Source organism: Solanum stenotomum, chromosome 2, assembly GCF_019186545.1.
Source record: "Solanum stenotomum isolate F172 chromosome 2, ASM1918654v1, whole genome shotgun sequence".
Taxonomy (NCBI): domain Eukaryota; kingdom Viridiplantae; phylum Streptophyta; class Magnoliopsida; order Solanales; family Solanaceae; genus Solanum; species Solanum stenotomum.
This window is the reverse complement of record NC_064283.1, coordinates 67,157,689-67,170,083: the sequence shown is the minus strand read 5'-3', so window position 1 is coordinate 67,170,083 and position 12,395 is coordinate 67,157,689. Positions and strand designations below refer to the sequence as shown.

The following is a 12,395-nucleotide window of genomic DNA, read 5'->3' as shown; positions in this document are numbered from 1 at the left end:
TATCAGTGTATATCTGTCATTTCTCAGCCCTTTTTCACGTATTTCTTGCTTCCGGACACCTGCATTTTTTATTCCCGACCTCGACCTGTGGCTGTTGCGTTTTTTACCATATATGTCGGTGTATATCGCCGTATATCAGTGAATACAAGCTATGTTTCAGCCTTTCGAAACTTATTATTTAAGTTTCCCTTTTGTTCGGATGAGTGATGAGGCTGACTCGATAATATTAGGCCTTTGGCCCAACGAGATGATGCAAAGCATAGATGGAGCCGATTGGACTCGTTGAAGGAGTTCATGTAATAAAAGAAACAAAAGAAATTAATAATAAATAAAAAAAATAAAATGCAAAGGGTAATTGATGAATTTCTCAAAGTAAAAATTCATAACCATATTGAGCTACTGATGAACATTCAAATTAATAGAACAATGGGAGACACATAAACAGAACATTACTATATACCCAAATAATTGGAGGAAACAAGATTTAGCATTTGATAAAAATTAACTCACATTTTTGTAACAATAAAAAATTCCAAATCAAAGTCATGAAGATCCTAACAACCAACGATTTGAAACATACATTTTTTTTTTCACTTTGAAGAAAAGAAAAAAAAAATGGTCTTAAAGACATGAAATCTGAACGAAGCAGGGTGATGCTTTATCATAAGAGAACAGGTTCTAAATCAAATTAACAACGTGCAAAACGAAGATCTTCAACAACTGAAAATAATCATCACTCAAGTTGCGACAAAAAGGATTTGAAAATATTTGAAAGGTTTTATCCCATTAAATAATCCCTGGGAACTTTAAATAAGAAAAAAACTAAACCAAGATTGTCAAATTTTATTTTGACATTACCGAATTGCATCTAGTTAAAAAAAAATAACAAAGCAAAGAAAGTATCCCACACAAATAAATCTCTGCCATGAATGATTAACAATTCAAGGTTAAGGGATGCAAACATACTAGTGCTAAAAGTTGAAGACAGCTGGGAATTCTTCCAAATTTTTAAACAAAATGAAACCATAGCTAATTTTGAATGAGACAAATTCCGTCATTAATCTTTTAAACAGATTGCCGACTGAAGAAATCATATGCCTAACCAAGAATGAATTCAAGCTAAGACATTAACAAGGTAGGATCAAAAGTAGTAGAGCAACCAACTAATAGTTTAAATTAATGTCAAAATCTGTTTGATATAAGTTTAAAAATAATAAAGGCGCAGATGGGTCATCAACTAAAGATTAAAACATTAAATGTAACCAAATTGATTTACTAAATCTAGGCTTAAAATCGGTTATTATTATTTTATTTTATTTTCATCCATAGCAAAACAGTGTACCAACTAGAAGGGGATAAAAGCCCCGATAGCTTTTAATCACCAAATACTTGAGAAATCTAATAAGCACAAGCTATAAAATGATCTCAACTAATGAACATAAGGCTTTGAATTTTCGCAAGAGAGAACAAAATGCCAATTCGGGTTGCTATATAAAATCGAGATGATGACCTCCGAATCGAAAGCATAGGAAGCATTCAAATTGATCAATAGGTAAAGCAACGACACTAAACCGATCACATTAGTTTATTTATTTAGAGAGATGATGATATTCAAACTCATAATTAGACCATACTAAGGGACACAACTATCACAAAAAGAAACAAAAATCTCACAGAGAATGACTATTGAGGAAGAACCTATCATGGAATATACATCATTCGAAAAGAAAAGGATGTTACCTTCTTCGGAGCAGCGAGACTAGGACAAACGAGTTGAGGAGGACAGCTTTTCCCGACTCTTCTACTACACTAGTTCAGACTCGAGCAGCAAGTAAAACCAAGTGATCTTTCTAAGCTATTTTTCGTATGTGAGTTCTTCCTCTCCAAAATCAAATCTTTTTTTTTCTTTTTCCCCTTTTTTGCCCCCTTTCTTGTGACCCAAAGAGATGAATATATATAGACGGAAATTAGTGTGAAACGATTGTAATTTGAATTTTTGAATTGCTCTTTTCGAAGCAACAGTGGAGAGATTCAGAAATCTCTGAAAAGGGGACATGAGGGTAGTTGGACGTTGCAAGCGAGGAGGACGACAACTTTTCTCCGGATTCGCCGGATTAATGCGACTGGGCGCTGGATTTCAGGGATTCTGGGCGTGAAGAAGAAGCGCGATGGGGTCGGGTCGGATTGTTTTTTTTTTTGGGTTTTTGCAATGGAGAAGAAGAGTACAGGGGTAGGGCTGCTGTGTACTGTATGTATTGTATGTTGCTGCTGAAGTTGTATTGGGTTGGGTATTGTAATGTATTGTTGTTGTTGTGCAATGAGATAGGAAATGGGCTGGGTTTAATAAGAGAAGTGGGCTGTTGGGTAGGAATTGGATGGGTTTTGGGATGAGTTCTTGGTGAAGGTTGGCTGGAAATTATAGCTTGGGCTGCTGAAAAAGAAGTAAGCAGGCCCAAAATTGGTCTAAAAAACGGGTTTGAATAAAGGGTTAGACTTTGGCTAAAATAGGAGTATAGGAACTTATTAACTATTTAGCCAAGCGGATTAAAAAGGTGGCCAAATGAATTAATTTTAGAAGATTCGGCTAGAATTCAAATAGGACAAATTAACATAACTAATTTATGAGCTTTTTCATCTTAATGAGATAAAATAATTAACTTAATTATAAACTAATCAATTTTCAATAAGCTAATTAATTCAAAATTAAAGCTATAATTCAAACTAAAACTAAATTAATAAAATATTTATTTTAAGGAAGCAAAAATCTTTTGTTATGATTTTCAAACATTTATAAAATACACTAATTACTTATATAACTATATGAAATATATTTATTATTCAAATACTATAAAAATCGATTGAAATTATTTACACTAACCTTGAAACTATTTGAATTTGACATAGCTAATTTATTTAAATCGTTTGAATATTAAGAAGCTCAGAAATCAATTATTATCGGGGAGGGTCAAAATTGGGTGTCAACAATCAGGCTATCACCAGTTAAGAATAAGGGAATGTGATATTCCAAAGATGGATTTCAAGACTAGATATGGTCATTACGAGTTTTTGTTCATGTCATTTGGTTTGACCAATGCACCGGCAGCTTTCATGGACTTGATGAATAGAGTCTTCAAACCTTATTTAGATGTGTTTGTTATCATTTTCATTAATGACATACTAATTTATTCAATGAATGAAGAAGATCATGCTAGTCATCTCAGACTAGTTCTTCAGACTTTGAAAGATAAGGAGTTGTATGCCAAGTTCTCTAAATGTGAGTTTTGTCTTAAGTCTGTGGCGTTCCTAGGTCACATTGTGTTCGGTAATGGAATTAAAGTTGATACTTGAAAAATTGAGGCAGTGCAGAGTTGGCCTAGACCCACATCTCCAACTGAAATTAAGAGTTTCTTGGGGTTAGCTGGTTATTATAGAAGATTTGTTGAGGGGTTCTCGTCTATTGCATCTTCCTTGATCAAATTGACTCAAAAGACAGTGAAATTTCAATGGTCTGAAGCTTGTGAGAAAAGCTTTCAGGAATTGAAAAAGAGATTGATTACAGCTCCAGTTTTGACGTTACCAGAAGGTACTCAAGGTTTCGTGGTGTATTGTGATGCATCTAGAGTTGGTTTGGGTTGTGTCTTAATGCAAAATGGCAAGGTTATAACTTATGCCACCAGACAGTTGAAGGTTCATAAGAAGAACTACCCAACCCATGACTTAGAGTTAGCTGCTGTAGTATTCGCTTTGAAGATATGTCGTCACTACTTGTATGGTGTGCATGTTGATATATTCACGGATCACAAGAGCCTTCAATATGTGCTTACTCAGAAAGAGCTTAATCTTAGACAGATGAGGTGGTTAGAATTACTTAAGGACTATGACCTGAGTATTCTTTACCACCCAGGTAAGGCTAATGTTATTGTTGATTCTTTAAGTAGGTTGTCTATGGGTAGTACAAACCATGTTGAAGAAGGAAAGAGAGAGTGAGCAAAAGATGTGCACAGACTAGCATGCCTGGGAGTCGGACTTATGGATTCCGCAGAAGGAGGTATAACAGTGACAAACGGGGTCGAGTCATCACTAGTGTCAGAAGTGAAAGAGAAACAAGATCAAGATCCCATTTTGCTTGAGTTGAAGGCAAATGTTCAAAAGCAAAGAGTATTAGCTTTTGAACAAGGGATAGAAAGAGTATTGAGGTATCAAGGTAGATTGTGTGTACCTATGATAGATGAACTCCAAGAGAGGGTTATGGATGAAGCTCACAGCTCTAGATATTCCATTCATCCAGGTTCCACGAAGATGTATCATGATTTGAGAGAAGTTTATTGGTGGGATGACATGAAGAAGGACATTGCAAATTTTGTTGCTAAGTGTCCAAATTGCCAACAAGTGAAAGTTGAGCACCAAAGGCCCGGTGGTTTGGCTCAGAGGATAGAACTTCCAGAGTGGAAGTGGGAGATGATCAATATGGATTTCATCACAGGGTTGCCAAGGTCTCACAGACAGCATGATTCTATTTGGGTGATTGCCGACAGAATGACAAAGTCAACCCATTTTCTACCGGTAAAGACCACCAATTCAGCAGAAGACTATGCCAAGTTGTATATTCAAGAGGTGGTGAGACTTCATGGAATCCCAGTCTCCATTATTTCAGATAGAGGTGCACAGTTCACTGCACAGTTCTGGAAATCTTTTCAGAAAGGCTTGGGTTCTAAGGTGAATTTGAGTACTGCCTTTCATCCTCAAACTGATGGGCAAGCAGAGCGTACTATTCAAACTTTAGAAGATATGTTGAGGGCTAGTGTGATCGATTTCAAAGGTAATTGGGATGATCACCTACCTCTCATTGAGTTTGCCTACAACAACAGTTATCACTCCAGCATCCAAATGACTCCATACGAAGCTCTTTATGGGAAAAGATGTAGATCTCCTATTGGATGGTTTGAAGTTGGTGAAGCAGGGTTGATAGGACCAGATTTAGTTCACCAAGCTATGGAGAAGGTGAAAGTGATTCAAGAGAGATTGAAAATGGCACAGAGTCGCTAGAAATCCTACATTGATGTTAGGAGAAGGGCGTTAGAGTTTGAAATAGATGATTGGATATATTTGAAAGTTTCACCCATGAAAGGGGTTATGAGGTTTGGTAAGAAGGGAAAACTTAGTCCCCGATATATTGGACATTAGCGCATAGCCAAGAGGATTGGTAATGTTGCATATGAGTTGGAGTTGCTGCAGGAACTAGCAGCGGTTCATCCGGTATTTCATATCTCCATGTCGAAAAAGTGCATAGGTGATCCTTCATTGATCCTGCCTACTGATAATATTATGATCACAGATAGCTTATCTTATGAGCAAATTCCTGCTCAGATTTTAGATTGTCAAGTTCGTAGGTTAAGAACAAAAGATGTAGCATCAGTCAAGGTCCTTAGGAGGAACCAATTTGTTGAGGAAGCTACTGGGGAAGCCGAAGAGAACATGAAGAAGAGATATCCACATCTCTTTGAGTCTGGAGGAAATGCAGATTAAGGTACTAATTTCCTTCATAGTGCTCTTTAAATTGTAGTGAGCATGTTGTTGCTATTTTGCATGATTGCTTGTTGGGTGTTTGAGTTTGATGTTACACCCTTAGCCTTGTTAGAGTAATCTCATTCGAGGACGAATGTTCCCAAGGGGGAGATATTGTAACATCTGATAATTTGAAATAACTATGAAGAGACTTAAAATTGGATATAGTCATTTTTGGAAGGAATTTAAAATCTGGAAATTTGGCCAAGTATGGAAAATAATGAATTTTTGGCCAACTTTGAACAGTCATAACTCCTAGCTCAGGATGAGTTGGGTGTAGTTCCAGTTGTGTTTGCAAAGTTCGTGGAATGATCTTTCCAACGCCATCGAGTTTGCTCATTTCCAAGTTCGTATGAGCGAGTTATGCCCTTTGAAAGTTGGGCAGTTGGCAGGGAATCCGTCCGGAAAATTTTAAGGGCATTTTGGTCTTTTCCCTAGCCTTTTATTTTGGATATATATTAGTGTGTTAGACTGATTTTGATAAGTTTTCCTCATTTTTTAAAGAGTGAGAGTAAGGGTTTGTGAGTGAAGAGAAGAAGAATAGGAGAAAGAGAAGATCAAGCAAGGTTTCATCGGGGGTGATCCCTATTAGATATGTTAGTTCATAGTGTTGGGGTTGGTCCTTTCCCCCACACGGCAAACTCGTTTTATCTTCTAGAAAAGATTGGTTGTGTTGTTGATGTTGTTGGTTGTGTTGTTGATGTTGTTGTTGAAGTTCTTGTTGAATTGAAACATGATTTGGTTGTGTTTTTGAGTTGAAATCGATTGTATGTTGAGGGGTTTATGATTCTAAGTGTTTAGGGGCTAGAACTATTAAAGGTAAAGAGGTTTAGAGTGGGAAAAATGAAGGAGAAAAGTCAAATTTTCGGGGAAAAGGGCTGGGGCGTCGCGCTAGCCATCGCGCCCCAAAAGGGACTCTGCGGTCCTGCCCTTGGGGCGGTGCCCCTAGCAGAGCCCCAACCAGACCCTTCTGACCTTTGAGGTCTGGCGCTCCGCGCCTCTCAGAGCGCTAAGGACGCCAAGTTTCCTCATTCCTTCCCCACTTTTTTATACATGTTCCTAGGTATTGTACCTATGTTTCATAGTTGTTTCCAACACTCCAAGGTACGTTTAAACGTCAAGAAATCGTCCATAACATGTGATCAAACACCTTGAATTCATAATTCCAATTCAAGGAGAGTTAGTTTCCAAGTCAAGTGAAGTTAAGAGTTGAGTCTAAAAGTTCAAGAAAGGAGCCAAAGCAAGTCTCTAAAGCTTTTCAAGAGTCTTTGTTGAATGTTTTAACTTCATTTTAAGGCTCAAGTTTCAAGTCAAGTAAAGAGTCAAGAGTTTCAAGTTAAGTCAAGAGTTTAAAGTTGAGTTCATTTCTCAAAAGTTATTAGGGAACTATGTATTCCCAAAGAAGTTTCTAAATGTTTTTACATTTGAGTGAGAAAGGAACTATGATTCCAAAAGAGCCTTTGGGCTAGTTTTCAAGAAAAAGGAACATCGATTCCAAGTGAGCCTTCGGGCTAAGTTTTGAGTAATTATCTCAAATGAAGAAAGATGTGTTTAAAACACTTATGAGCTAAAGTATATTTTTGGGAGTAATCTTGAGCACCGAGTGGGGACACGAGTTCATATTAACTCAACTCTCCATAAGAACCATGTGCCAACATGGGATTTAACGGGTCATACTTTTTAGATGATCACGTAAAGTTAAGCTAGTGGATCCATTTAGTAAAGTTAGCTTCCTATATCACGGCAAGGTATAGGATGGTCCTTGGGCAACGTGAGATAAAACGTTGTATCACCACTAGAGCTCATAGTGGTGATTGTCGGTTAAAAAATCTCCCACTAAAGTTATATTACTTTTATACAAGTAAAGTTGAGTTTGTTATTGTTTTATCATTAACGAACTAAGTTGTTTGCCATGTTTTACAAGCTTTATATATTGCATGTGTCTTATTGCTTTATATATTAAGTTCAGTTATTCATGAGTTGAACAGAGCCAAGGTTAGAGTTCCTTTTTACTCTTTTCAAGCTTAAGTTGTGGTTTAGCTTTTCAGCTCGCATACTCGTACATTTAATGTACTGATGCCAGTTGGCCTGCATCTTATGATGATGCAGACACAGGTACCTAGGGCCAGCATCCGGTTCGCCGTTGATCCAGTTGAGTACTTCAGAGTCAGTGGTGAGCCTCTTTGCATTATGGAGGACTCGGTTATTTTGTTCTCTCAAGTTTTGTTTTGTTAGATCGAGTCCTCCGGAACACAAAGAGGCTCACCACTGACTCTGGAGTGCTCAGCTGGATCAACGACGTGCTGATTGCTGACCCTGGGTACCTGTGTCTACATTATAATAAGATGCAGGCCAACTGGCATCAGTACATTGAATGTACGAGTATGTGAGCTGGAAAGCTAAACCACAACTTAAGCTTGAAAAGAGTACAAAGGAACTCTTACCATTGCTCTGTTCAACTCATGAATAACTGAATTCAATATATAAAGCAATAAGACACATGCAATATATAAAGCTTGTAAAATAGTGTAAACAACTCAGTTCCTTTAGGATAAAACGATAACAAAATCAACTTTACTTATATAAAAGTAGTATACCTTTAGTGGGAGACTCTTTCAACCGACAATTACCACTATGAGCCCTAGTGGTGATACAACATTTTACCTTACATTGCCCAAGGACCATCCTATACCTTGCCGTGATATAGGAAGCTAACTTTACTAAGTGGATCCACTAGCTTAATCTTACGGATTCATCTAAAAAGTATGACCCGTTAACTCCCATGTTGGCGCATGGTTCTTGTGGAGAGTTGAGTTAATATGAACTCGTGTCCCCAATTCGGTGCTCAAGACTAGTCCCAAAAATACTTAGATCATAAGTGTTTTAAACACATCTTTCTTTATTTGAGATAATTACTCAAAACTTAGGTCGAAGGCTCACTTGGAATCGATGTTCCTTTTTCTTGAAAACTAGCCCAGAAGCTCTTTTGGAATCATAATTCCTTTCTCACTCAAATGTAAAAACATTTAGAAACTTCTTTGGGAATACATAGTTCCCTAATAACTTTTGAGAAATGAACTCAACTTTAAACTCTTTACTCAACTTTAAACTCTTAACTTAACTTGAAACTCTTAACTTAACTTGAAACGCTTTACTTTACTTGACTTGAAACTTGAGCCTTAAAATGAAGTTAAAACATTCAATAAAGACTCTTGAATAACTTAAAAAAAGAACTTGCTTGACTTGCTTCTTAACTTCCAAGCTTAACTCTTAACTTCACTTGACTTGGAAACTAACTCTCCTTGAATTGTAATTATGAATTCAAGGTGTTTGATCACATGTTATGGACGAGTTCTTGACGTTTAAACATACCTTGGGGTATTGGAAACAACTTGGGAACATAGGTACAATACCTAGGAACATGCATGAGAAAGTGGGGAAAGAATGGGAAGACTTGGCGCTCTTGGCGCTCTGAGAGGCGCGGAGCGCCAGACCTCAAACTTCAAAGGGGTCTGGTTGGGGCTCTGGTAGGGGCGGCGCCCCAAGGGCTGGACCTCAGAGTCCCTTTTGGGGCGCCCTGGCTGGCGCGACGCCCCAACCCTTTTCCCTGAAAACTTGACTTTTCTCCTTCTTTTCTCCAACTCTAAACTTTCTAAACTTCAAAGCTTTATCCCCCAAACACTTAGAATCATCAAAACCCTCAACATACACTAGATTCAACTCAAAAACACCACTGGAAACAGACACCAAACCAATAAGAACTACAACACAACACAACTACAACTTCAACAATTCCAACCAACAACTTCAACAAACATATTCAATCTTTTCTCAAAATTAAACAAGCTTGGTGTGTGGGGGAAAGAACCAACCCAACACTATGAACTCACATACCTTAGTAGGGATCACCCCCGAAGAAAACCACAATGATCTTTACGAAGTTTGCTTCTTCTTCTCCTTTCTCTCCTTTTCTCTCAAGAACCCTAACTCTTACTCTTTTTAAAAAGGGAAAAACTGATCAAAAATCAGTCTTACACCTTAATATATATCCAAAGACAAGGCTAGGGAAAAGACCAAAATACCCTTACAATTTCTGGACGGATTCCCTGCCAACTGCCCAACTTTCAAAGGGCATAACTCGTTCATACGAACTCGGAAATGAGCAAACTCAATGGCGTTGGAAAGACCAATCCACGAAATTTGCAAACATGACTGGAAATACACCTAACTCATCCTGAGCTAGGAGTTATGACTGTTCAAAGTTGGCCAAAAAATTCATTAGTTTCCATACTTAGCCAAATTTTTTCCAGATTTTTGAATTTTCCAAAAAAAGACTATTTCCATGTTCTAAGCTTTTTCATAGTTGTTTCAAATTGTCGGATGTTACACTTAAGCAGGAGTCTTTGAGTGTTAATGAGTACAGTCTGAAGTTCACACAACTCTCCCGTTATGTTCCGGAGATGGTTGCGGACATGAAGAGTAGAATGAGTTTGTTTGTTGCTAGACTGTCTCGATTGTCAAGTAAAGAAGGTAGGGCAGCAATGCTTATCAGGGACATGGACATATCAAGGTTGATGGTCTATGCGCAACAATCATATGTGCAGCAATCATATGTTGTCAGGTGTATATTAAAATTAAAGTGTTAAAATTACTCGACAAGTGTACATTACTTTGAAACTTCTGTTAATGAAAGATATAATGCAGAATCAGGTGTAGAATGGATTCAAAAGCTTTACAACAACTGCTATGTGGACAAGAAGATGTGATGTATGAGGTAACGCCAAAGAATTTGAATCAGGTGTATATTTGTTACCTCAAAGGCTGCCCACATATGATTCAACTTTTCTTGCTTAATATCATGCCACGATGATACCCCAAGGGCCAAATGTTACGATCACGAACAATTTTTCCCAAATGCCTTGAAAAAAGATTGCTATTTGTTCCAACCGTTCGATTATTGTAAAGTGTTACTTTCAGCTTCTGTCCAATTTCAAGTGAAGCAACTTCTTTGCACTTGTTGCTTCCTCAAACTCTTTTACCTTTGTAGGATTAGATGAACCTATAGTTGCATAATTTGATAAAAACTATAGCAATCAAACTCATTTCTAAGACTTAATAACATATGAATTCAAAATATCATACCTTTTTCTGTTGTTTAGAGTGTTTCATAACTTGATCAACAGATGGAGGCAATGAAACATTGGTTTGTATATCCTCTTTCTCAAGAACTATTTTTTTCATTTTTTACATTTCGTGACTAGAAGGCATGGTAGAACTCGATTTGGTGCATTTAGTAGGAGTAACATTAGCAAAAACAACACTCTTGTTGAAAGATCCCACCTCATATTTAGAAATTCCTAAAGTGGAGCTCAAAGATCCAGTTCTTTTCTCTAGTCCCTTTTTTATAGCACCTGGACCCACTAAACGTGATATAAAAGTTTATCATAAACATGAAAACACAATAGATTTTCAAAAAAATACAATATATTTGAAAAGATCTTACTTGTTTCAATTTCTTGGGTGTATTTCTTAACTTGATTAGTAGATGTAGGAGAAGAAGTATTAATTTGCATGTTCTCTTTCTCAAAAGCCATGGAGTTCTTATGCATTATTCGTATTCCTTGACTAGTAGACATGGTAGAGTTTTTAAGTCCTTGTCCTCGTCCCTTCCCTATATAATCTGAAAAAAAAAAACAAATCATACTTTATAAGTGGACTAATGTATCACAAGACATGAAACAGAAAGATAGAAAAAATATTTATACCTATATTCTGCATCAAACAGAAAGCTGGAAAAAAATATTTTCCTTCAAGACAATTAAAAATTTTGCTTATGGTTTGTGGTAAAAGAATACAAAATATCTTACTTGTTTCAATTTCTTTGATGTACTTCTTAACTAAATCACTTGATTGAGGCAATATACTCTTAGATGGTAAATTACCTTTCTCACCAAAAGATTTAAGCCCTCGTCGTCGTCCCTTTCCAATATCACCAGGTGCGACAAATGTATATCTTATAGTACTCTTCATATTAGAATCGACCTCATTTTCAATCTTCAATGGTTTCATCTTGAACGTGCAAAAAAGTTAAAAATTTAACCTGAAAAAATGTTTAGTAAAGTACAAATAAAAGAAATTTTGCCATCATAACATTTAAGAATGAATATACTAACTCATAAAAGCATCCTGGTTGCTAAGGAACACTTTCAAGAGAAAAATATACTATGAATCCATTAGCTATGATTATGACCAGTATCTATCTATGCATGAATTCACTATTCAAAAGTTTTACAAGGAGTTACATACATCTTTTCCTAAAGTTTCATGGAGGAAATTAGTGTGTAATAATTTTGGAGCACCTAAATGGCTATTTATTTTCAGAATGGCTGCATTGGAGAGATTATATACTAAGGATAGACTTACTAAATGGGGGAATCATCAACAATCAAGACTGTCCATTGTGTTTCACAGGAAGAGAAAGCATGGACCACATGATCTTTATATGTCCTTACACTTCATATGCTTGAAGGAAATTATTGAATTTGCAAGGTATTGATAGACAACTTCTTGGATGGAAACAAGAATTGGCATGGATGATAACCTGGAAAGGAATGGTAGCTATTGGTTGTGTTTACCAGTAGCTTAGACAGTTCGATTATTATCAGTAAAGGATGTAAGAAATTCTGACAAGAAAACTGAGATAACTACAAGAAAATTGAGATAGCTACAAAGCTAGTTGAGTAACTGTCCACAAGCAAATCATTGGGTAGTTAATTCACCAGCCAATACCCTTATCAATGTAAGAACAAAAACAGGGCGCAAGTTAGCCA

The 12,395-nt window shown here is 36.7% G+C and overlaps 1 protein-coding gene across 1 annotated transcript; it reads right to left on the bottom strand.

Annotated features, from left to right (window-relative positions):
- Nucleotides 1-10,274: 10,274 nt before the first annotated feature.
- Nucleotides 10,275-11,630, bottom strand: LOC125856774 (uncharacterized). Its single transcript, XM_049536401.1, has 4 exons — nucleotides 11,433-11,630; nucleotides 11,069-11,245; nucleotides 10,708-10,985; nucleotides 10,275-10,624 (listed from the first exon to the last, which is right to left on the bottom strand). Exons 1-3 carry the CDS (start codon nucleotides 11,593-11,595, stop codon nucleotides 10,810-10,812), a joined length of 516 nt encoding a protein of 171 aa, XP_049392358.1. The 5' UTR covers nucleotides 11,596-11,630; the 3' UTR covers nucleotides 10,275-10,624; nucleotides 10,708-10,809.
- Nucleotides 11,631-12,395: the final 765 nt, after the last annotated feature.